At 44.1% G+C, this 24,000-nt stretch overlaps 2 protein-coding genes across 9 annotated transcripts in view; both read right to left on the reverse strand.

The window, feature by feature from the left end:
- Positions 1-3,529, reverse strand: part of gnb5b (guanine nucleotide binding protein (G protein), beta 5b) — a 10,599-nt gene extending 7,070 nt beyond the window's left edge. Inside the window, exons 1-6 of the mRNA XM_029462074.1 lie at positions 3,404-3,529; positions 2,330-2,441; positions 1,473-1,609; positions 1,310-1,351; positions 446-522; positions 1-101 (exon numbers count right to left, since the gene is read on the reverse strand). The exon at positions 1-101 is cut by the window's left edge and continues 32 nt beyond it. Coding sequence (XP_029317934.1) covers positions 1-101; positions 446-522; positions 1,310-1,351; positions 1,473-1,609; positions 2,330-2,441; positions 3,404-3,529 — 595 coding nt within the window. The remainder of the gene's footprint in view (positions 102-445; positions 523-1,309; positions 1,352-1,472; positions 1,610-2,329; positions 2,442-3,403) is intronic.
- A 5,149-nt stretch (positions 3,530-8,678) lies between these two features.
- The window catches only part of myo5aa (myosin VAa), a 44,513-nt gene continuing 29,191 nt past the window's right edge, over positions 8,679-24,000 (reverse strand). For 3 of the 8 annotated variants that reach the window (XM_029461471.1, XM_029461470.1, XM_029461463.1), the window contains 27 exons: positions 23,843-23,998; positions 23,446-23,543; positions 23,264-23,350; positions 22,909-23,017; positions 22,537-22,748; positions 22,254-22,410; positions 21,894-22,133; positions 21,536-21,784; positions 20,864-20,957; positions 20,621-20,766; positions 20,331-20,444; positions 20,102-20,236; positions 19,710-19,766; positions 19,397-19,624; positions 18,865-18,873; positions 17,660-17,760; positions 12,924-13,122; positions 12,080-12,145; positions 11,564-11,657; positions 11,331-11,480; positions 11,079-11,233; positions 10,907-10,996; positions 10,388-10,538; positions 10,018-10,300; positions 9,343-9,517; positions 9,138-9,218; positions 8,679-8,987 (listed from right to left, as the gene is read on the reverse strand). In XM_029461471.1, coding sequence (XP_029317331.1) covers positions 8,835-8,987; positions 9,138-9,218; positions 9,343-9,517; positions 10,018-10,300; positions 10,388-10,538; positions 10,907-10,996; positions 11,079-11,233; positions 11,331-11,480; positions 11,564-11,657; positions 12,080-12,145; positions 12,924-13,122; positions 17,660-17,760; positions 18,865-18,873; positions 19,397-19,624; positions 19,710-19,766; positions 20,102-20,236; positions 20,331-20,444; positions 20,621-20,766; positions 20,864-20,957; positions 21,536-21,784; positions 21,894-22,133; positions 22,254-22,410; positions 22,537-22,748; positions 22,909-23,017; positions 23,264-23,350; positions 23,446-23,543; positions 23,843-23,998 — 3,789 coding nt within the window. In that variant the 3' untranslated portion in view covers positions 8,679-8,834. The remainder of the gene's footprint in view (positions 8,988-9,137; positions 9,219-9,342; positions 9,518-10,017; positions 10,301-10,387; positions 10,539-10,906; positions 10,997-11,078; positions 11,234-11,330; positions 11,481-11,563; positions 11,658-12,079; positions 12,146-12,923; positions 13,123-17,659; positions 17,761-18,864; positions 18,874-19,396; positions 19,625-19,709; positions 19,767-20,101; positions 20,237-20,330; positions 20,445-20,620; positions 20,767-20,863; positions 20,958-21,535; positions 21,785-21,893; positions 22,134-22,253; positions 22,411-22,536; positions 22,749-22,908; positions 23,018-23,263; positions 23,351-23,445; positions 23,544-23,842; positions 23,999-24,000) is intronic. The other 5 variants (XM_029461476.1, XM_029461475.1, XM_029461474.1 and 2 more) reach the window with 2 other exon arrangements.

Consider the following 24,000-nt stretch of genomic DNA (forward strand, 5'->3'; position numbering starts at 1 on the left):
AAACATAGTTGGTGTGCATGGCAACAGACTTCTTCTTTGCATTCAAGTTCTCGTTTTTGTCCAGTGACAGCGGGAACACTGAGCACTTGTTGTCCAATCCGCTTTTGAAGGAGAGAAAAACATCAGAGGTTGAATGAAGGCTCGCTCACTATTTAATATTAAATATTAGAGGATTATTACCCACTGAGCCTACATTCACATTAACAGACAATTAAAGGAGCAATGTGATGTTCTATTATAAAGTTGTTACATGAGTGTGAAGTTATTGAAAAAGAGCAACCAGCGTCATTGCAAAGTTACACTTGAGCACAATAAGTATATCATTCCTCTTTCATAAAAGTAATAACTTCTTATTTAAAACTATTCCAAATGTATATTTTCACTTAACAGTTGTGTTGTTGATGTTTGATTATTGGAAAGAGTAGCAGAAGTTCTCAGTACTCACCCACATGCCACAGCACAACCTGAGGGAGCATAAGCACACGCCATGACCCATGTACACGGCAGGGTTACCCCATGTTCCTGTAACACACACACACACACACACACACACACACACACACACACACACACACACACACACACACACACACACTTCAGTAAACCTGCATTAATAGGGATTATGTTTAGTGTGGTTGTGTCTACTCCATGAAGTGACATGATGGTCAAACCAGGCTGAATCCTGGCTGCTATTAAAGTGCACTCAGGCACACGCACAGCAGGGGACAGATGGAGAGATAATCTTTAAACGCATATTTCCATGTTATTTCTCTCTCTCTCTCTCTCTCTCTCTCTCTCTCTCTCTCTCTCTCTCTCTCTCTCTCTCTCTCTCTCTCTCTCTCTCTCTCTCTCTCTCTCTCTCTCTCTCTCTCTCTCTCTCTCTCTCAGAGGAGTATGACAGCAGGAGGACCCTCCACCCTCTTAACACCAGCACTTATGGTGAAGAGACACATTTCGTTCTATTCATCTCAACCTTTGGATTTATGATGACTGACATTTGAGCCCAAACATCTGTTGTCCACACAGAAAATACTCGGTAAAAATGACAGTTTGTAGAACTTGTTGAATTACTTTATTGTTGGATTATAGAACATATCCCACATCTGAATTCTTCTCCATGTTTGCTAAGCATCATGGGTAATGTAGTATCCTTTATCACATATGTTATCATCTATTACATATCAAACTGGTGGAGAAAGTATTTCCTTAGACATGAAGGTAAAATGATAACAAAGGATGGCGATAGCATCATTAAATCATTCAAGCATTCAAACATTCGCACACACGCTGCACACAGACCTCTACTTACCTTGTTAAGAGTGAATGCATCCCAGACAATTACTTTGCCATCCTAGATAAGAAAAGAAAATTACGTAACATTAAATAAAGCCCATATACTATTGGGTTATAGCAGACAATGATCGTCCTGTATTAGATAATACATCTGTGTGTGCAGGTGTGCCGGTGTTTACCTGTGAAGAGCTGACTAGACGACGTTTGTCTTTACACCAGTCCATACACAGCACCTTGTTCCCGTGACCCTTCAGCAAGCGTCTGGTCTTTATGGCGAAAGCTCCCAACACCTCACTCTTCTCAGCCACCTGGTGCACTGAGGTAAAAGAGCGTCATTCAAAAGTCTTGCTTAAGTAAAAGAACAGAAATATATATTGTAACATGCAGCAGAATGTTGCCTGTCTATCACTATTATTATTATTATTATTATTATTGGAGATGCTTATACATGTAAGCAGCATTTAATCTTTCTAGCTAGTCAAGTTGGAACTCATTTTAACTTTTTTATATACCATCAATTCATCCTATTTGTAATGTATTCTGCAAAGTAACTAGTAACTGCAAAAATGGAAATGCTCAAAGAGAATAGAGACGCTTTGATGCTGCTGCAGTTTGTATTGATGTATATGTGAAAGTATAAATATTAATATACTTTCTATTCAGCGAGTTTTATTTAGTTATGCATTCTATGTATCTCATCTTATTTTCTTATCTTATTCTTTGTCTATTTTTCTCTTATTGTAAAGCATTTCTTGTCTGAAAGGTGCAATATAAATAAGTATATTATTATTATTACTACAAGTAGCCTCCCTCATCATTGCACTGCAGCAGTTACAGTTGAGTAAATGCATTTAGTTATACACCCGAGCACTGACTGGAGGCAGAAGATATTATGCACAATGTCCTCCTCATCACTAAACAGACACAAGAAGTGAAAACTTCCCTTCACAGTAAACATATAGTGTATAAATATAAATATATATATATATATAACACGGGGTAAGGAGCTGCCACATGCGTAATGGTTGTTACTTACGCTCTATGTCGTTCAGCTTCCCCCGCTCCTCCTCGAGCTTCTTCTTCAGATTGTCGCTCTCCCTCTTCAGTGACGCCACGCTTTCCCCTCCTTGGAGCACCTGACAAGTCATCTTGGAGAGGAAAACAACAACAGCATGAACACTCAGAGAGACACTGGAGAAAAAAGATTGTCCTCGAGCGCGCCGAGAGTGATGCTGCGCCAGCCGCGCGTGTCACTCTCACTTTTCGTGCTCCGCTTCAATCTGCCCCCCCCCCCTCCTCCCTCCCTCCCTCCATCCTCCACATTCAAAATCACTTAACAGGCACCACAGGCATTTAAAAACGCTGACACAGGGGCAGCTACAAGCTCTACAATGTTTAACTTGTTCTGATCTTGAGCGTCAAATACAATTACTGTTCAATTACAACATTTAAAACCATGAATAGACATAAACCCAAATAATCCCCCCCCCCAACAAATGTTTGCATATTTAAATTTGATTGGCTCATTTAGCTTAAGTGTTATTTCATGATTTTAATCAAAATGATTGTTTTATTTTATTTTTATTATACTTTACTATTATTTTTATCAGACACGCTTAAATGCTTCAATCACGCATGTGTGTGTATGTGTATGTGTATGTGTGTGTGTGTGTGTGTGTGTGTGTGTGTGTGTGTATAAGCTACATTACTACAGTTGCACATTAAAAGGTGCTGCTGAGTGGTGTGTGTAAGCAGATGTTGCACAAAGTGTTAGTGTGATCCTCATGAGAGCCTTCATATGTAGAAGCTTCACAGCTGCCTCACAGATTGATGTTATCATCATATAATATATATAACATATGTTCATAGACAAACATTACATTTCCTTTAGCTGACGCTTTTCTCCAAAGCAACTTACAAAACACAAGAGTAGCAGACACCTGAGTTTGTAGGGACTGATTCTCTCTTTTTCCACTTTTCAGTAGATACATATCTTGTTAGACCTCCACTCACACTAAACGTAAACAAAGAAGCTTTCAGATGCTGCAAACTACAAACATGGCCACAGTTTGTAGTTTGCAGCTGATGAGAAACAGAAAGGAAAACATACCAGTTCCACACAGAAGGAGCAGAAGTTGATGGCCTCGGTCTTTATGTAGATGTTCATAAGAGGACTGGCTTTCCCGCAGCTCTCGCAGGGGCCAAAAGTGGCCGCCACGAACGTCTGGTCACACATGGCTGCAGCTGATCACCACACACACACCCTGTGGAAAACACACACACTCAAACATAAACATTCAGTCAGTCAGCCAGACCACAGGTTGGAGATATTTTTGGTTTATTGAAGCTCTTTTGATTTCTGTACCGTATTGTGACCACTTAGTGTGTGTGTGTGTGTGTGTGTGTGTGTGTGTGAGATAAGTAGTTGGTAATCTACTCCCGCCTGATCCTTCTCAGAGCTCCAGTGGAAAGGAGTGCAGCACAGCTATTCTGGGAACTGCAGACTGCCACACTCAGAGTGTAACGCACTGAATATCACCTTTAACATCACAAATCCTCATTTCATCACTTCTGCACTGAACCATTATCTGAAGCTGTATTTTGTTTTATAATTGTCGTTTTCCCAATATAAATACATCAACACTTATCATATATGCAAACATGTACATATTCAGAAAACTGTAAACTCATTTAGAGATTAAAGTTCATTATCTTTACATGGTCCTAACATTTAATTCTGGTATTACAAAGCGTACAGAATATAGAATACAAATATAAAAATAATGCGAGTTGTATTAGCAGGACTGTGTGCTGCCACACACGCGTCACAGATGACTCGACTGTCAACTCTCCAAACTCAACTCAAGTAGAGCTGCAACTAACGATTACTTTTATTATCGAGGAATCTTTTCTCCATTAATTAACAGTTTGGTCTATAAAAGGTCAGAAAATAGTGAAAACTGGGTCTTTAAATGTCTGGTCAGTCCAACATCCCAAAGATATTTAGTTTAATATAATATAAAACAGAAAAGCAGGAAATCTCCATAATGGATTCTGAAAAAAACATTTTCTGCTATTTGTGCATGAAACATTATTGATGGCAATTACTTTTCTGTTAATTGACTAATTGATTAGTCGCCTAATGGTTGCAATTCTAATCATAACTGGACACTTAGGCTGCTGTTCAGGGTAATAATCATTCATCGTCATTTACATTTACAAAACATACTTTAGCAGAAACTGGAAATATGTACCGCTGTCAAACGCCGCTCAGGCTGTTTCATCACAAACTCTACACTTCCTACCTACGAGAACCCAAATGTAAAAACAAAACATCAATTTGCAAAACATTTTTCCCACATATAGCAGCCATATCAACGATAAAATCTTACTTTACTAGAGAATGTGTTTCCTCCTCTGTACAGCAGGTATGTGTCTCTGGAGAACTGATTAGCGTTTGTCCAGTGAAGAGGATTGTCAGTGAGGGAACAGTAAGCTTCTTACTGAAGCGTGTAAGCTGAGACTGCTCTGCAGCATTACCTGCGAGCCTGATCCAGTACACATGTAATATTTAAAAACAGCATACATTAAGATTACTGCACATTTCATCGCCTCCTTGTTAGAATATAAAAACACAATGAGACAAAGAAGAAACAGTGCTGAATTCTTTTATTTTACTTTTACAGATTTGACAATTTATTCCAAGTTTCCTAGTTTCTTAACGGTGAACACATTCACTAAGCACAGCTACCAGAAACTACGAACAGTCCAGTTTGTCAAATGTACACACGGGTCAGAGAGGAAACGTTTGGTACCGGCGTGTTCACACCAGTACCACGACAGCAGAGGTGACGATATATGTTTTTAACAATATTTAAAATGGCACAATCAACGCTAGTGCTGATAAGAACAATGGTCATTTATAATGTCAACGTCGTATCGCACAACCAACTCTCTCCTTCATGTCGAAACGCAGAATGAAGGAATGACACTTCTGTTTGAGAGCTCCAGAGAAGCCCAAGGGGAACAAGACGCCGCAGCTCAACAATACAAACCAACGAATGAACATTTTACTCTCCTCTGAAACTAGGCCAGCCTCCCCACTCTGCACTCTCAATACATCAGTCCACACGGATCGTCAGGGCGAGAGAGCGGCTGCATGTGTGTCTTCTTACCTGTGGCTTGCATTGATTGATAGTTTGAATAAAACAGCAAGAATTAAGAAAGTGAAGGGAATGTGGCAGAGGACGCTTAATGGTGGTGGGAGTCTTTTGTACAGTCCTTATGCATCTATCATTATCTGTCTAAAAAGTGCATTTTGGACTGATGTCTAAAGAAAAACACATTTAACAATATATAATTCATTTTACAGTGAAAAAACAGACAGAACAAAAACAATGCCACAATGCTGATCATGTGTTTAAGTCATTCAGATAAGGCTTTGTCCAACAATGTGCAGCTAAAAATCATCATTAACAATTTGAAACATTCATATGGTTAATAAATTCCTTCCAGTTACCGTCTTCCTCGCCACAGATGTGTCCTCTTTTACACAAACCATACTTTAACCTACCTCACAATATAACAAAAAGGCAGATTGATAACATGTGGTCCCAATGAGAGCATATGGATTTCAACTTATTCTCAAATACAAGTGAACACAAAACAACTTTCACATACTAACTTCTCTTTACTGCTTCTCAGCAGGAGCTTCAGCAGAGCCTGCGACAGCACCTTCGGGTGTTTTCATCTACGCTTCCTTGGTTGGTTTTAGACTCAACAAAACATTAAATAATAAAAGAGAAAAATAGTCCAGTTTTGGGGGACCACTCATATTTGTAAGCACCTTTAAAACAAAAAGAGAAAGTATTCTATCAACGTGAAATATCTTTGTGAAAAGGTCATTGGGCAAAGATTTAGGATAAGAGGCAAATTTGGTTAACTGTTAATACTAATGGCACAACAGGAAGTATACGGGCAAGAGTGGTAAACACGAGGCAGCGAGGACAATGTGACAAAGGTCTTTTTGTACCAACATGGGCAGATTCTCTGTACAAACAACAACAAAAGAACAATAGCATGCGGGGCCATTGCTGCTCACTGGTAATGCTGGTAAAGCCCATGCAGGTTAGATGAGGGCAGCAGCAGTGCATGATGTACAGTTATTATACCACACTGAGTAATAATGAGTGTGGTGCAACATCACCCTCAGCCTCTGAAAGCAAGAAGAAAGACGGGAGACAGAAATATCTCTGTCAGTAAACCTGCGGTGGAATAGAGAAGTGGAGACAAACAGTTCTTTCTGTTGTGTTTGGTAATGAAGGCCCATGTTGTGTGTTCTACTAAACAGGAAGGCAGAGGATGCACATGTAGGAGAGGAGAGGGGAGGGGAGGGGAGAGGAGAGGGAGGAGAGGAGGGATGGGAGAGGGAGAGAGGAGAGGAGAGGAGAGGAGAGGGAGAGAGGAGAGGAGAGGAGAGGAGAGGAAAGGAGAGGGGATGGGAGAGGAGATGAGAGGGAGAAAGGAGAGGAGAGGAGGGGATGGGAGAGGAGAGGGAGAGGGAGAGGGAGAGAGAGAGAGGAGAGGAGAGGAGAGGAAAGGAAAGGAGAGGAGAGAAGATGAGAGGGAGAAAGGAGAGGAGAGGAGAAGAGAAGAGAGGAGAGGAGAGGAGATGAGAGGAGATGAGATGAGAGGGAGAGAGGAGAGGAGAGGAGAGGAGAGGAGATGAGATGAGAGGGAGAGAGGAGAGGAGAGGAGAGGAGATTAGAGGAGAGGAGAGTAGAGGAGAGGAAAGGAGAGGGGATGGGAGAGGAGGGGAGAGGAGGGGAGAGGAGAGGAGAGAAGATGAGAGGGAGAAAGGAGAGGAGAGGAGAAGAGAAGAGAGGAGAGGAGAGGAGAGGAGAGGAGAGGAGAGGAGAGGAGAGGAGAGGAGAGGAGAGGAGAGGAGAGGAGAGGAGATGAGAGGAGAGTAGAGGAAAGGAGAGGAGAGGAGAGGAAAGGAGAGGGGATGGGAGAGGAGGGGAGAGGAGGGGAGAGGAGGGGAGAGGAGAGGAGAGGGATCGGCCCCCAAAGTTGCAGTTAGTGTTTGTTTGGGAATAAAGCAGAAAACATTGATTGGACAGATTCTATCTGCTCAGTGACACACGGCTGCTTCACGATGTACAGAACCTCGATACTTAAGAAAAAGACAATACTGAAATAAATAGTTCCATGTTGATAATAGTAAAACAGATTCAGAGCTGTGACCAGAGAGAAGTAGAGAGAGAGGACTCCCGGTGATACAGCAGTAAGCAGAGTGTAATGTTGTGCACGTGTGTGTGTGTGTGTGTGTGTGTGTGTGTGTGTGGCGCTCAGCTCTGGTCACAGCTGTCTGTAAACAGTATATAGATAGTAGCAGGTTAAAGCCTTAAAGTCAGAGCTTAAACCTCGCACCTTCTAAATCTCTCCGCAGTTAAAACCCGTGCTACACTTCATCCGGCAGAAATGCAGAATAAACAAAGCAAAGCGACATCTTTAAGTTAAGACGTAACACATAACCATCTGTGCTGGCACGACTCAAACTGTACGACATAATTGACCTGATATTGACATAAAGCCTGCGATGGAGCTAAAACTGTCCTGACAAAGCTGTTTGGGAAATGATGGTCCCGTCCTTCATATAGTGGACACGCTTTTATTTGTAAAGAGAAAGCTTCTAATCTAAAGAAAGAAAGGGGGGGGGGGGGGGGGGGGGGGGGGGGGACGACGACGACGGTAAATGCAATAAATAGAATACATGATATATATTATTTATATTTATATATGTATAAATAATATAGTACAGACATACGACTTCTGTCTTGGCTTGACTGTGTTCAGAGAGTAAAATGACAACATAGAGTAAAGTTACCTCAACACGGGGGGGGGGGGGGGGAGCGAACTTCAGCACGGTGATCGCTCAGCTGGCGTCGTATTGGGACTCAAAATTCACTTTGCCTATTAAATAGAGACCCGACACACCGAGCTCGACTACAACTTATTCCTCTTTGTGAGGCCTCGACACCTCCTTCGCGTGTCGGTACGATCTTAACAGCTAGTAACACGGAGGAGGGCGCTGAGGTGGACCAGCGGTCGGGCCAGAGACGGACCCAGGTGTCGATGGAGAGCGAGCACTGGAGGCATTGATCTAACCCTGTGGCTTCTCTAAGAAGCAGGCGTTTTTACAAGCAGTGGACGGATGATATTTAAACCCGCTGCGCCGACCGTGTGTGTGTGTGTGTGTGTGTCTGTGCGTTTTTGTGAGAAAGATGTTGAGTGTGGGCGTGCATGTGTATTCAGAGGATGTAAGTATTGTACAGATGCATGTGGTGGCGTCTGAGTGCGTCAGTATCCAGGCTCACACCAGGGACATCTGAAGAGAACTGGAAACCTTGTTTTCAATTAGAAGCTTCTCAGTTTCTTTTTTTTTTTTTGACATAATTTGCTCAAAATTGTGTTAAAACATTGAAATTCCAACTGTGGCCACGACATCAAAGTCTCCGCCGTCCTGTGGGGCCGTCGGTTTAGACACGGGTGAGGAACGCCAGGTTGAGCGAGCTGGGGATCTGGATGGTTTCCAGGGCGAGGGAGGAGGGGCTGAACGGGAAGGTGACCGGGTAAATCATCTTCGTGTCCATCAACAACTGGGGACTCTCGCAGCGGTCTCGCAAGCGAGTCTGAATGGAAAGAGAAGAGAAGACACGAGATGGAAATGATCAATATGCATATAGTTTGGAAGGTGTAACCTTTTCTTAAGATTACTCCAGGAGGTAAATACAAAAGGAGGCCCGTGTGTAGTGTTGCATTGATCTGTATGAGTAAATCACCTGTATGGTTCGTATGAATGACACCGATACTCTCTCCTCAAACTCGTTGACTGGAGTGTAGAGGTTCAGGACCTTCACAATCTGAAAGAGACAAAACACAGAGAGGTTATAAACACAGCAGCTGAGCTTTCTTAGCTTTTAGCTCGAGAACAAATGGTTTAAAGCTGTCTGGTTTCTTTGAATGAGGTGTGATAGAGGAGTTTACCTGAGCGGTGGTGAGGGCCAGGCACATGGAGCAGATGGCCTCGGCGTCCTCGTCAGTCTTTTTCTTCACCTGCAGCAGCTGAGCGGCCTGGATCAGAGGCTCCAGGGTCTCTTTGGCGCCGCATGTCATCAGGCCTTTGTCTCTGAGCCACTCCTCCAGCTGGCTCACATTGTATCTACACACACACACACACACACACACACACACACATCATAAGTTATCCTCTTGAGCTCGACAGCCCCCGGTGTATTTATAGAAGACATGCATGTTTTATTGTTCTGAAAACATGGGGTCCGAACCTTGTGGTGAGCCGTTTCATGTAGGAACTACTTTCTTTCTACCGAACTACGCCACACAAAGAGCAACGAGCCTCTTCTCCATGAGTAGCTGCACACTTCCTTTTGTGCGGTGATACGGTGGAAAGAAAATAGTTCCTCCATGAAACTGCTACAAGGTCTGTGGACTTTCTTGAATAACCGGGTCATGATTTCTGGGAAGCGAAATTAATGTTGAGTTTTTCAAATGTATTTTTTTTTTTGGCGCACCACAAGCCGAGTTCTAGTTCCATGGGAGAGAACGCTCTGCAACTCGCACCAAAACAATCGATTGATGCACTACAGGTAAGAGGAACAATGTGTTTTTTAATTTGTGAAGCAAAGCAGCCACATCTCGTACCTGATCTGCATGCCTTTGCTCCAGGAGCACATGTCCTTGCGTAGCAGCAGGTTGTTGAGGGTGACGGCTCCGATGATGTAGAACTGCTGCTTCACCACCTGCTTGATGAGCTCGGGGTCGGTGCCGTGCTGACACATGGTGGAGTGGAAGGCGCCGAGCTGCCGCAGGATGGAGTCCAGGGTGTAGGTGCCCTCGTCGGCGATACTAGAGGTCCGCTTACGGAGACCTGTGGGCTTCACCCCCGACACGCCCTGGATGGTCTCGTGTTCCAGCATGCCGGAGACTGCGGGGGAACACAAAGACACTTTGTAAGTTCTCAAGTGCGAACACCAACAATACTACGGGAGCATTGGCTTGTAGGAGCACACACCGATCATGGGCTGCAGGATGTTCTCCATGCATTTGATCAGCTGCTGGTAGATCTGGATGGCCAGGTCACTGATCACCTGTCGGTACTCTGCCAGGTCGAAGTTGGACAGAGAGTGTTCGTTCTGCCTCTGAGTGTTGTGCTTCATGAAGGCCTGAGACACACGGACGCAGGAAGATACAGGGTTATCTATTTATATCTAAAGAAGTGATGTGTGTGAGAAGGATGTTGTCAATCTTCATCACTAGTAACAACATAAGCAATCACATTTCCTTTTTCATTTGCTTTCCGCTGGAACGGCTTAAAGAAATTCAAATCAATCTTCATTTCAATAATCCAAGATCGATTCCTAAAATCCCCAGATGGAGATCTTTAATTCAGCATTCATTAACCTTTAGTTAGTCTCACATGGCCAGGCTTGGGTTCTTTACGCAACAAGATCTAAAAGGCAGATGTCTGGTTGCATTTTGGATTTAAAAACTATGAAGACAGAGAAGAGCTGGACAAAAGCAAAGCAATCACCTCGTCTCCGCTGTATTGTTTCAGACAGTGTAAGAAGCGGCAGGTGTTAGCGAGCCAGAAGGAGACCGTCTCAAAGTCGTCTCCTCGTTTCTGACAGGAAGAGGGAAACAAATGGTCAGTAATCCGCTTTGTGTGAGTACGACTGCCACACACACTTATACAACATGCATACCTTCAGGATCTTCTTAATGCTGTTGATGGTTGAGGTGAGCAGGGTGCGGACCTTCTGGTCATCGTTGTTGTAGTCTGCATGTCTCAGACACATGAACAGGATGTAGGCCGGCAGACCTGGGATCAGATTCACAGCCACACCACGAGGCTTCAGCTCTGGAGAGACAGAGATGAACACTGGCGTCATACAAAGCTTCAAAAGTCCTTAAATAATCTCTTTGATGGCTGTTTGTATTCTTTAAGGAGCTCCTACCAAGGATCAGGTTCTTGACCAGTTTGAGCTCATCCTCCTTCTTGTACTCCAGCATCCCTTGGAAATCTTTCTCCCTGCGAGGAATGTTGACGGGGTGAATGGGTTCGTCCACCATCTGTCCTGGAGACGTCTGTCCCTCGGTTTGACCCGCTGGGAGACATACAAGACATAAGCACCAGGAAATATCCTGCGCCGTAGCACTGAAACACACACACGTACACATATACCCGTACCTCCCATCTCTCCGATCCTCTTGGAGTAAACCTTCAGCTGCTTCTTGAGCTTGCGAATGGTTCGGTCCTGCTTCTCCAGCTGCTCCATTAGATCCTAAAACAGGTCGAAGGAGAAAGAGACAGATGAGAGAATAGTGAGGACAAGAGTCTGACACACTGTCGCCCTCCAGTGGTAAGAAAAACAACAACACTTGAACACTTTTGTAAATCAGCTGCTGGCTTTGCATCGGCCAAAGTCTTGGAAACAAACACACAAACAGAAGGTGGTGGTGGGGGGGAGGGGAGGTTTCAATCAACATGAGCGCTGCGGTGCTGATTGTTTTTGCAGAGGAAGAGAAGTTACAGGACTCTGTGGCTGTTAGGAACGAGAAAAAAGTGAAGAGCTGCTCCGCTGTGAGTTAGAAGGCACCGCTGTGGAGAGTTAGAGCGACACTCAGCACACAACCTCAGTTAGTTCTGACACATGCAAACACACACACACACACACACACACACACGCATGCACACTCTACATACAACCATCCGTCGTAAAACGTTGACTCGAGCCTCTCGGGACGCTGTGGGGTCCTCAGCCAGGAGTTCCTGTCAAGTGACATTGTCCATGCAAATGAGTGTGTGTGTGTGTGTGTGTGTGTGTGTGTGTGTGTGTGTGTGTGTGTGTGTGTGTGTGTGTACTTTATTAACGTGTTTATGTAACATGAAGAACATTATGTGTGTCTGCAGATCAGACTCGTCTGGTAGTTTTTAATTTTTCATATTCAACACAATTTAACTGCATTTGTGATTTCTGATCTTTCACTAGTGTTTAAAGAAAAGCAAGTGTGTGTGTGTGTGTGTGTGTGTGTGTGTGTGTGTGTGTGTTGTTGATGTAGATGCAGAAACACACAGCACTTCCCTTGAACCTGAATATCTATATGATCTATAATAATCTTTAAATCATAAGCCTTCTGTATGGAGGACTGTGATAAACAGTAATCCTGCCACGTCAGCACCGTTGGAGATGTTCCCTCAAGTCTTTGTGAGAAAAGATGATGAATTTGTTGGATCACACATTGACTGGAGTTAAATAAGTAACACATTTACATTTCATTTAGCGTTTCTATTATATAATATATATATATTAATATAAACACAAACCACAAAGTGTGGTGCCGCTACAAACATCGCTTTCTTTGTGAATATTTAACAATATCATTTTCAGTTGAAGAAAAAGATGCAAATTAAAAATATTGACATTTTGACCTGCATGCATGCAAGTGTGCTGAAACTCTTTGCGATGGTCACTTTACATAAACTGAGGTGGAAGTCACTACTCACTAGTCACTGCTCCACATGCATCTGTGTGTGTGTTGCAGCGTACCAGGTTCTCGTTGGTGAGCCGGGTGATCTCGTGTTGCAGACTGGCTTCGATTCGGGCCTCTGGAGGCAGCTGGAGGTTTTGTGCCAAGAGCTGCTGCTGACGGTTGTTCTCCTCCTTGACATTCTGCAGCTCGCCGCGCAACGACTCCACCTCGTTATCGTAACCTCTCCGCTGAGTCTGCAGCTGGTGCTCCAGCAACCTGGAGGGTGAGGGGGGGGGGGGGGATGAGACCAGGACAGAGGTATGCCAAAGGTCAAACAAAGCAGGAGGGGAGATAGGAAATGAAGAGATGAGAGGAAAGGAAGAGGAAAGTGGCAGGTGAAGGGATGTGAGGTAGAAGAAAGAATGGGGAATAACAAGAGGAAGAAATCAGCATTAGTGAGTGAAAGATCACAACACAGTGAGAATGAGGCGTCCACCACAGTGTGGTGACGCAGGACAGCAGCATGCTGTGCAGACATTGCCAGCAGCCCAGAGCCGAGCCTCTCTGAACATTTTCCTTATTTCTGCTGACTTGTTGCTATATTAAAGTTCTGAATGTCGTACATACGGAAGGTCCTTTAAGATGAACCGAGCCAACTCTGAGGTCAGAGGTCAGGCTGAAAATATTGATAGTATCCAAGTAGACTACGTGATAAGCTATATCTATAACACAACATCAAACTTATTCACTTTCGTCTCCCCTCTAATGAGTCCCGGGGCCGTATGCATGAAACAAAGTAGGATTAGAGTAGCGCCTATATGACTGTTTCACTGTGTTAAAATCACATTAGTCTTGAGGACGCGAAGTCACAACAACCAAATCACAAGCCGGCTTTGTATACGTCTCTAAAATGTGCCAGTTGGACGAAATCGAAATTGAAAGATAGAAGTCAGAGAAAACTCTGAAAGGTTCAGAAAGCGTGAGAGAGGAAAGGAAATAAACCCGCAGCAAACGCATCATGCTCCAAAAAAACAAAACACCTGATAGTTTCCTTTAAGCCCCGACTGACCAGCCACGGCTCTCTGTCCTCATTCAGCTTATGGAAGTCTGACCGACACACAACACAAAAGGAACATGAACGACACGTAACAAAACACGGGGGGGGGGGGGGGGAGGAGTGCAGAACAACAAGAATGTGCCTTCTTCTCTTCATCTGAGGTGTGTGCATGGAGTGTGTGGGGTACTGAATGTGAAACCTTTTAGAAGCACTTAATGTATTTGGTTTAACAACGTGTCACTAACAGTAGAAAGCTATGTGATGTAAATCTATCTGAAATTAATAACTTTCTAAACCTCTTCATTTGCAGCAGTGGCGGAGTCCTGCGTAGTCCAAGCGTAGCCTGCTGTGCACTAAATCTTCTCTACTTATATCAGAACAAAGAAGTTCAAAAGCAACAAAAGGGAGCAAACACATGCAGGGTTTATGTCCACACAGCTGAGACAGGAGGCCTCGTACAACAGCAACCAACCCTTCACTGCCGGGAGGAAGTTGTGTTGTAAATCTATGTTAATAAAGGTTAAACTACAACTGAACATTACATGTAACTCTTGTTTTCCCGCCATGCTTTCATGCCTCACATTTTGAAAACGCTGCACTGTAAATATACGAGTTCTGCAGCGTCTCCAAAAACAGAGCGGAGCTGATGAACACATCCTTGTGTCTTTGTCTTGAGGGAACACTGAAAGTCCCTTCAGTTCAAAAGACTCATGCTGAACTATAAAGATCCCATGCAGCCCTATGAATCCTAAAACTCCACTCCAAAGCCAGAAACACACATTGCTGTAATTCAGAGACGGGTAAACAGTCGGTTAGAGTAAGACCTAAACTGGAGCGAGAGCTGCTACTTCGACATGCTGTTAGGGCAGAAAACACGCAAAGCTAACCCCAAGCTTTCATCAGCCGTTTCAGCTTCACTAAAAAACATTTATTTCAACCCGGTTTGGCTTCAGCGTGGCCGTGCATGCTCTGCTCCATGATGCATAGGCCACGTCTCGTTGGTTACCTCAGCCTACTCAGGAGATCACTGACTTCCAGCGGCTTGCGCATGAACCTAGGAGACCTGCACAGGACAGGGCAGTGTTCACAAACACACACACACACACACACATTTCTTGCACATATATCCTGTAATATTATTGACGGAGCAAGAGCTCGGTAAGACGCAAACTTTGGACAAAAAGATAGACTGATGGTGTCGGGGATTGGACTGAATTCAACACTAGCCAGGTTTCCATTTAAATGTGGTGCAAATTTGAACCGAATTTCGAGAGAATTGGCATCAGTCAGTATGAATAAAAGCTTTTATCCATCTTCATGTTGTTATTAGGAGATTGAGATCAGCAGTAGGTGGTACTCCCAAAACGTTCTTCATCTTAGTACACTCCCAAACACAATGGAAGAACGTTCCCTTGGATTGATCTCTCCAAGTCCCTGAGAAACACTATGACGTCATCAGCATATAAAGCTAAGCGGTGGTCTGTTTGACCTATAGTTGTGCCAGAGATCTTTGGATGAGACCAAACAGCTATGTTCTATTGCCATTATAAACAAAAGTGGTGATAGAGGACACCCCTGACGGCACCCCTTGTGGATCTTAATTTGTTTCGAGGTTGTATTATTTGTAAGTATTTCTGCAACAGGGTCAGTGTACAACAATTTAACCCATGTACAAAAAGTAGTTTTACTACATCCAAAGCGTTCGAGGACATCAAAAAGATATGGCCATTCGACCCTATCGAGAGTTATATTAATATTTCCGAAGCATTTATAATCAATAAATCCGCATTTCCCTATTTGTGTTCACCCTTTCGTTGTGGAGCTCCGTTTCCCTGCGCACTTGTTCGTTGAGCTGTAGATCCACTCGGGTGTCCCAAAGGTTTTCAAAGCACCGTAGCTTGTAAGTGCCCAGCCGTGCTTTGGTGTCTCATTGCTGCCTTGGTTGGACAACTCAAGTTTCCAAACCCAGTGTGGCTCCAAACACCAAATCGATCAGTTGTAAATAGCAGGCATCCCCAGCAGTACAATGTGCAGTGCCTCTCGGAGGCTGTGAGCCGGGGGTACCGCTCGTAGTTAGTGATTTCAAAGTGGCGGACAAACCCTGTGATAGTCTCGCTAGCATCGTTGTTGGCCGTTCTCTTCTCACGATGTCTAGCTTTTCTTGAAAAGTTTGAAAAAGTCAGATTCGTATAAATTTTCATAGAAATGTTTAAAAGCCTCATTTCTTTCTATAGGATGGACTATATCATCTCCCTTATTGTTCTGTATTAACATAATGGATCTTTCAGTTTGTAATTGTTTAATTCACCACGCTAATATCTTTCCAGGCTTCTCTCCTTGGTCGTAAAAAGTTAGTTTGAGTCTTAGTAGACTTGCCACTGCTTTAGAAGCTGACAGTTCATTATACTGTGACCTCAGTACCAGCAGTTCCTGTTGTACTTTGGGGCAGGGTTTCTGAAAGGCCTCATTTTTGGCCTCTAATTTGGCCTCTAATAAATGCTTTAAAAGCTGTTTCTGTTAGTCGAGTACCCTGTACAATTAAGATAACCCCTTTCCCAAATGCCTCCACCCTAATGAGCAGCCCCCCCCTCCTCATGTTGATACTTCCTCTTATAGCTGACAGTCACTGTATTCATACAGCACGTGCTTCAGCTCGACTATACTTCTAGTCCTAAAGAAAATAAGTCCTGATACCTGCACATAGTTAGCACATATTAGCCGGTCGCAGCCACAGGTTACGTTACTCAGCCTGTCCTTCCTCTCTTTGCAATCCGCTCGATGAAGTTCTCCACGGCAGACGGGTTCTCAAAAGTGTGCGACTTGTCCTTGTAGGTCACCAGGAGCCTAGCCATGCCATACCGAATCCCCCGGTTCCGTAGTTTCTGACGGACGTTATTAAACATCTTCTGCCGCTTGTGCACTCCTGCAGCCAAGTCAGGATAACATCTCACCTGCTGGTCTTTAAATAGGATCTGTTGTTCTGCCCTGGCTGCCTTCGTTACCACCATCCTGTCCCTGTAGTTTAGGAACTTCATGATCAAAGTTCTTGGTGGGGATTTTGCGTCCAACACGTCTGAGATCCATTTTTCGAGGAAAGCACAAGCATCCCCTCTTTCAGCATCTTCTGGCAAGTTCACCACTCTCAAATGAGATAACCTGGATCTTGCCTCCAAGTCTTCAACTTTATCCTCTAGCTTCGTGTTTTTAGCTTCAAGCGTGTTCACTTTAGCTCGCAGGGAGCTCACGTCGTCCTCGGTAGATGAGATTCTTACTTCAGCCTCTGCCATTCGTTCTGAGCATCCCCGTATCTCCTTTCTCATCCCCTCTATTGCTGTTAGCATGCCATCAAGTCTTGTGGGAAAGTCCAACTTTAGAGAGCCTTTGGCGATCAGGATTTCCTCCGAGCCTGCTTCCCACCGGCCGGCCTCGCCCGTTTCAACAGAGGTCATGGCTGGCGCAATGCTAGCGCTAGCATAACTTTCTTTAGCTTCCACGTGTAGCTGAAATTTTTAACTTAGACTGAAGTGGTTTTGGTCGTCCTTTAGCTGATTTCCCTGCTGCAGCCGGCATTTAACCGTCTTTTCCGTGGAATAGAAACGATGGGTTGACATAAAGCGTGGGATATTTCAAAATTTGTTTGTGTTTTTTACGCTCAAATTGAAAATGCACGTCAAAAAAAGGAGGTGGACGTAAACGCCCCTAGTGAAGAATGTGAAAACCTGGAGACTGGGAGAAGTACTGGCTGTAACGAAGTACCTGTTGGTGTCTTTGAGGCCTACGTAAGCTTGCTTGAGTTCACCGGCGTCCTTCAGTTTGGACACATCCTCGACATAGACGGAAGGCTCAGTCATGGTTTCCTAGAGAGAAATCAACAAAGAGGGATAAATGAGAAACAGTAACAGCACGTTTAAAAGAGCAAAGCTGCATCATGAACGGGATTCATTCAGTTCAGGTGCACGAATGAAGACGAGCGAGTCAAAGGTTTCATGAATGTGAGTTCACACCGCTGGCTACGACCGTCCTTTAACTCTGACAATCATCAGCCTGTTGGAGCCTCGAGCTGCAACAGTGACAGCTCATCAAGTGACAGCTACTCAAGGGAACGTCCCTTCACAGAGGGGGCTTCTCTCCCCATCTCTCGGCAGACAAGAGGGGCTGAGCATAAGCTGATAAGCAACAGGGGTTTAAGGTCACTTGGGATTGAAATGATTGAGTTGGGTTCATGTGAAGACGAGGCTCATTTCTCAGCTTGAGAGCGACACTAATATCTGAACATCTGTAGAGCTGCTAGAAAAAACGATTCATGTATCGAGGAAATATATTTCTTTCCTACAAAAGAACCTAAATATCGCTACTGACGGACAGTAATCTTACACAGCAGGTTAACGTTTTATTATTAGCTCTTTTTTATTATTATTTGTTGAAAAATCACACAAAATACCAGTTTTAAAGCGTTATTTTGTGTCCAATATATTTTTAAATTTGGCAATTTTCTGAGAAATAAAAAGGCAGCTAGCCTAATTATATTTATTTATTTTTATATTTTGTTTTTTGTATAACTTTAAATTGTTATTAGGAATTCTAAAAACTTTTTAGTTAAAAGTTTTTGTTTATGCAAGTTTAGCAAGAAGAAATGTGGGGGCTTCTGTCTTAGGTTTGCCTTACAATACATTACGGCAAACTTCAGATATTAACTCTTTGTAGAGCTGCACAATTAATTGCCATTTTATCTAAATTGTAATATAGACCTTTAGCATTCAGAGTTATTGTGGCGCTGCGCAGACGTCCCAGCACACAGACTGTATTCCACACAGAGCACACAGAGGTACCATCACTGAGATGACATTTACAATTGATTCCTGGATCAGAGTTTCTTAATTATGGAGGTTTTACAAACACAGCGTGAAACAAAGTGTCAAACACTCAAACACTCATGCATGATGCAGTTTTTTGAACTGTACCTTCTCATCCTGTGGGGAAGCATGGATGGAGGAGGGATGGAGGAGAGAAGGTGGAGACAGGAGAGTTAGACAAACGGACGGTGCAGTGAAACAGCTACAAACAGCGTGAACAATAATGTGATTTAATTATGATTTGAGTTCAAATATCAATTAATTGATGTTCAGGTCCTCTTTTGCCATTAAGACACAAATAAAAACAGATTTTTAATACTGTTTAAAAGCTTAAAAATGGACAAGAACATGAGAATATTATTTATTTATAACAAATAATGCTGGAAATCTGAGATTAGGAGGCAAAATGTAATAATCTTTAGGTCATGGGAGATTTGTTTTTTAGGATATTGTGCTAACAAACACAGAAGCAGGCATGGGTGAACACAAAACATGCACATGTCAGAAGGTGGATGCAGACAGAACAGTACCATGCAACCACCTACACTACATGTTAACTGTGGACGACTGCTATGACTAATAGGTTGCACTTTCCCCTCTTTAACACCGAGAGAACAGAAACAGTCAAATGTTCCTTTACCTTGTGGTGCATGGCTTCCTTCTGGCTGACCAGCTGGGAGCGCAGGATCAGCACCTCCTCCTTACGGACCTCCAGCTCCTCGCAGGAGGCGTTGAGCTGCTCTAAGACCACCTTGTAAGCTGGAGAGCCCGGTGCCCCGGCGCCTGTAGCTGCTTTACCCAGCAGGCTTTGCCTAATCTCCACCAGGTCATGTTTCAGTTTCTTGTTCTCCGACTCCAGCTCCTGGCGCTGGGGAGTGAAATGACGGGTCATAAAAGAAGTTGTCTGGACACAGTGAGAGATATTTCTACGTTACTCTCCTCTGGCAGCTTACCTTCAACGACTCGTACTCCAGCTCTGCTCCGCGAGCCTTTTTAAACTCTACGTCGTCCTGAAACAAGGAGCGAAACGTGGTGATGAAGAGGAGTTAGAGACAGTGACAGTCTGTAATACATCATGCGGCTCAGTTTGAATACAAACATGGCCTGATTTCTCTTCCAGTGCAACAACCTACACATTAACTTATGATTTACGGATGTACATCATGAAAAAAAGACTTATATAAAAAAAAAGTATTTGTACGACGTTGTTACGTGCTTACGCATATATATATTGCGGTATTAGTCTTACTGCATGCTTACAATCCTTTACGATGGGGTAACACACCAGAATGAGGCTTATAAGTTCAAGTTTTACATAATCAGATATGATATATTCAGTGAGTACCCTGGCTCTAGCCCGCTGGAACTGGTCCTCTTTGTTTTCCAGCTCGTTGCGCAGCGACTGCTTCTCCTGCTCCAGTTCTGTGAGACGTTTCTGCAGCTTGAGGGTCAGCGAGGTGTCTATTCCTCGAGTCACATCCTGCACGACAAACACGCGTTAGGACAGAGCACGCGAGGCACAGAGGCCACTTTAACGTCAGAAACCTAAAAGTGTCTTTACTTAACGTTCTTACTTCAGCAGCACGGGAACCTTCTTCTAATTCGGCGTATTCGGAGTTGTAGGTGTACTCGGACTCGTTGCTGCTGTGGTTGGAGTCTGTTCTCCTGTGGCCCGGCTTGGAGACGTTCTACAGATGAGAGAGAAGATGAACATATTAAATGTTGAATATTACAAACCTGCTGTTGTGGTGAAGCATACATATTGAGTAGTGGATCAAATAAATGTGTTTGGAGAAGTTGAGTGCACTAATTATGTTCATAAATAAGGTTAACCTCTCGTGAGCATTGACTGTGTGTTTCTCACCGAGGAAGCCATCGCCTCCTTCAGGTCGTCGTATTTCTCCTCGAGGCGGCGGTGCTCCGTCAGGAGATTCTGGTAACGAGATCGCTCCTCGTTCAGATCCGTCTCCAGCTGCTGAGTCTCCTGTACTATCGCACGGGCCATTTTCTCTGACGGGACGAAACATAAAGAAGAAGCGGTTTTTAAAAAAGAAGAACAAGAAGAAGAAACTTGCTGTACGGTTTAGGAGACAATGTGTTCTCACACCTGTCATCTGCTGACTCTGTTCCTGAATCAACCTGTTCAAGTCGTCCTTCTCCTTCTTCAGCGAGCCGTTCTGCTCCTTCAGCTCCGACACCATCTACACACACACACACACACACACACACACACACACACATCATCCTTAAATGTTGAGTAAAGCAAGGGGACTTTCAGCATCTTGAATATGAAGTCGATGCTACGTTTTGCACATCTATCATCTAACACGCTACTGTAACTCTTAACACTGAAAATAAGAAGTACACACACACACACACACACACACACACACACACACACACACACACACACACACACACACACACACACACACACACACACTTCAGTGGCTACCTCACTAGCACACTACGCTATCTCCTGTGCTCACCTGCCCCAGGGCAACACTGCCCACCATGAGCCCTTTTCCCCCTGGTTTGCTTTGGCTCCTACATTGGGGGAAAACTGTTTTCCTCTGGTGCCAATATGGATATTTATATAAAAATGTGTTTTGAACTAATAATAGGAACTATCTCTTTAAGTAAATACACAAAAAACTGAATTTTGAACTTAAAATCCAAATTAATCTCTAAAAAAAGGTTCAAATATGAAGATGAAAACACACGTGAGTACTTATAACACCGCTGTGTGAACACTGCACAGTAAAGAAACAGATCTTACCTTCTCCATTTCGTGCCTGTATGTTTTCGCCCAGTCCTCGATGGTCTTCTTCTCCTTCTGTGTGGAACTCAGCTCCTTCTTCAGCTTCTCCAGCTCCTCCAGCAGCGAGGTCACCCGGATGCCTTTGTTCTTGGCGTCCTCCTCCACCCCACGCAGCCGGTTCACCTCAGCACGCATCCGCTCGCTCTCTGTTGTGTAGGAAGTCTCCAGAACGACTAGCTTCTCTTTGACCAACCGGTTCTCCTTGGTCTGGAGGCATGGGGCAAATTATAGAAACAGGTCAAACACACAAACATAAACGATCAATTCACGAAGACACGAAAACAAGAACGGGACGAAAAGAAAAAGGTCAGCTCACATGCTCGTCGATCTTCCTCTGCAGCTGCATGATCTTGTTCTCCATGCCTTTGTTGAGCTTCTTGAAGTGCTCCACTGAGCGAGCCTCGATCTTCAGCTTCTTCAACTCTTGTCTGGCCCTCATCCTGCGGATGCAGCACTGCAGGTAGACGATGGACTCCAGGCAGCGCTTGTACCAGCACCGAGCCAACCAGCCACGGACGCGCTTCTGAATGATCACCACCTTTTGCTCCCGCAGTAACTACACACACGGAAACAGTGAAGAAGCAGAGAGAGACATAAGAGCACATGTGAATATGTTACGCAGCGTCAAATATATATATTATTTCATATTATATGTATTTTGTGAAGGGTGTCTTACCGCCTGGTACATCTGCCGGGCCATGTAAGCTCTGAGGATCGTCTGCATGACCAGAGCGGCAGCCTGCTTCTGCCTGTAGCGTTTCCTCTCCACTACCATCCTCTGGTTCTTCTGGATGGTGGTGGCCGCCTGCGTGCGACGCATGAACTTGGCCAGACTGAGGACAAGATAAACTTTAGGACTTGGACCTATTTTACAGTATTGTCTTACAAAACAAAGACACAATCGGTGAAAAGGAGTCTTCGCATGCGATCGTTCTGTTTTAAAGGCGTAAGCGACTCACCGGCGAGCCTGGTATCCTCTGGTGAACCTCTGGATGGTGATGGCAGCGCTGCGTTTGCGCAGATAACTCTTGCGCGCCAGCCAGCAGCGGATGGTTTTCTGGATGCGAATGCAGGCAACACGCAACTTGTCCGCCCTCAACTTCTCCAGGTAGGCGACCTGACCGGCCCTGAAGAAGATCTTGGTCTTACCAAACTGGTATTTATCCTGATCCTGAAGAAGACAGGAGCAGAGATCAGGAGAAAGAGAGTGACGAGGTTGCACCGAGTGTGTCGTAAATGCAAACCTAAACAGAAATCCATTCAAGACGTAGATCCCAGACACTTGAAATCAAACTATAACGTCTTCAAGGTAAAATCTCAGATAGGCTGACCTCCACCAGCTTCTCCAGAACGTTTCTGCAGGTCAGCTTCTTGTCAGGTAACACGTCCTTCTGCTTCATCAGCACTCTGTAACGGCTGAAGAACTCCTGGTACGTCCATCTGACACACACACACACACACACACACACACACACACACACACGGTGTTAACATTAATATCTCTCTAACATGCATAAAGGAGATTATTAACACCCAGTGCAGGAGGCCAGACGGGATCTAATCACTTGATCAAACTGATGATAGATAATAAAGACAGTGATCCCTCGTTCTTTAAGGACACAGCACATTTCAAACACAAGAGAGTCGACGGGAAACCGTGTCGGTGCTGCTGGGACGCATCAGTACCTGGATGGGAAACCTGCAGCAGAGATGCGGATGGTTTCCAGGACACCACAGGCTCTGAGCTGCTGCACCGCACGTTTAGGGTCAAACCTACCGACAACAAATAACCACAGTCAGTACGGCGACCACGGATCGCACCTAAGATAATACGGTGGCTTAGAGAACACGAACAGAGGAAGACTCACGAGAAGGCCAGCTTGAAGTCATTGGGTTTGATGCAGCGTACGTAGTGCGGCGTGGTGGCGTTCAAAGTTTCCATCAGCATTTGCAGAGAGTTACGAAACTACAAGAGAGCATCATCATCAATTTATTTTGCAAACTAAGTTTTATATATATATATATATATATATAAGTATATATATGACTTGTAATATATAAAATGCAACTTTGTATAATCATTACCATCTCATCTTAATCTATAATAACTTATCATATTTCATTTGTTAATTATATTCTTTATTATAAATCTGAATGGAGTAAAAGAAAGTACAATATTTCTCTCTGAAATATAACGTAAGTACTTAAGTGCTGCACTTAGTTACTTGTACGCAGGCGTGTAAGTGCATCATCCAGAATACCAACCTGGCAGCCGACGGTCTTCTTGTGCTCCTTGCTGCTCTTTTCACGGCCCTTCACAGGTTTGATGCTGAGGCGGGTCCGGCCTCCGGTGCCGGCGGCCTGCCCGGTGGGACTGGTGGCCTTAGCCTCATCATGGAACAGCTCCACCAGCAGGTGAAACT

This window comes from Cottoperca gobio, chromosome 3 (assembly GCF_900634415.1).
Source record: "Cottoperca gobio chromosome 3, fCotGob3.1, whole genome shotgun sequence".
NCBI lineage: Eukaryota > Metazoa > Chordata > Actinopteri > Perciformes > Bovichtidae > Cottoperca > Cottoperca gobio.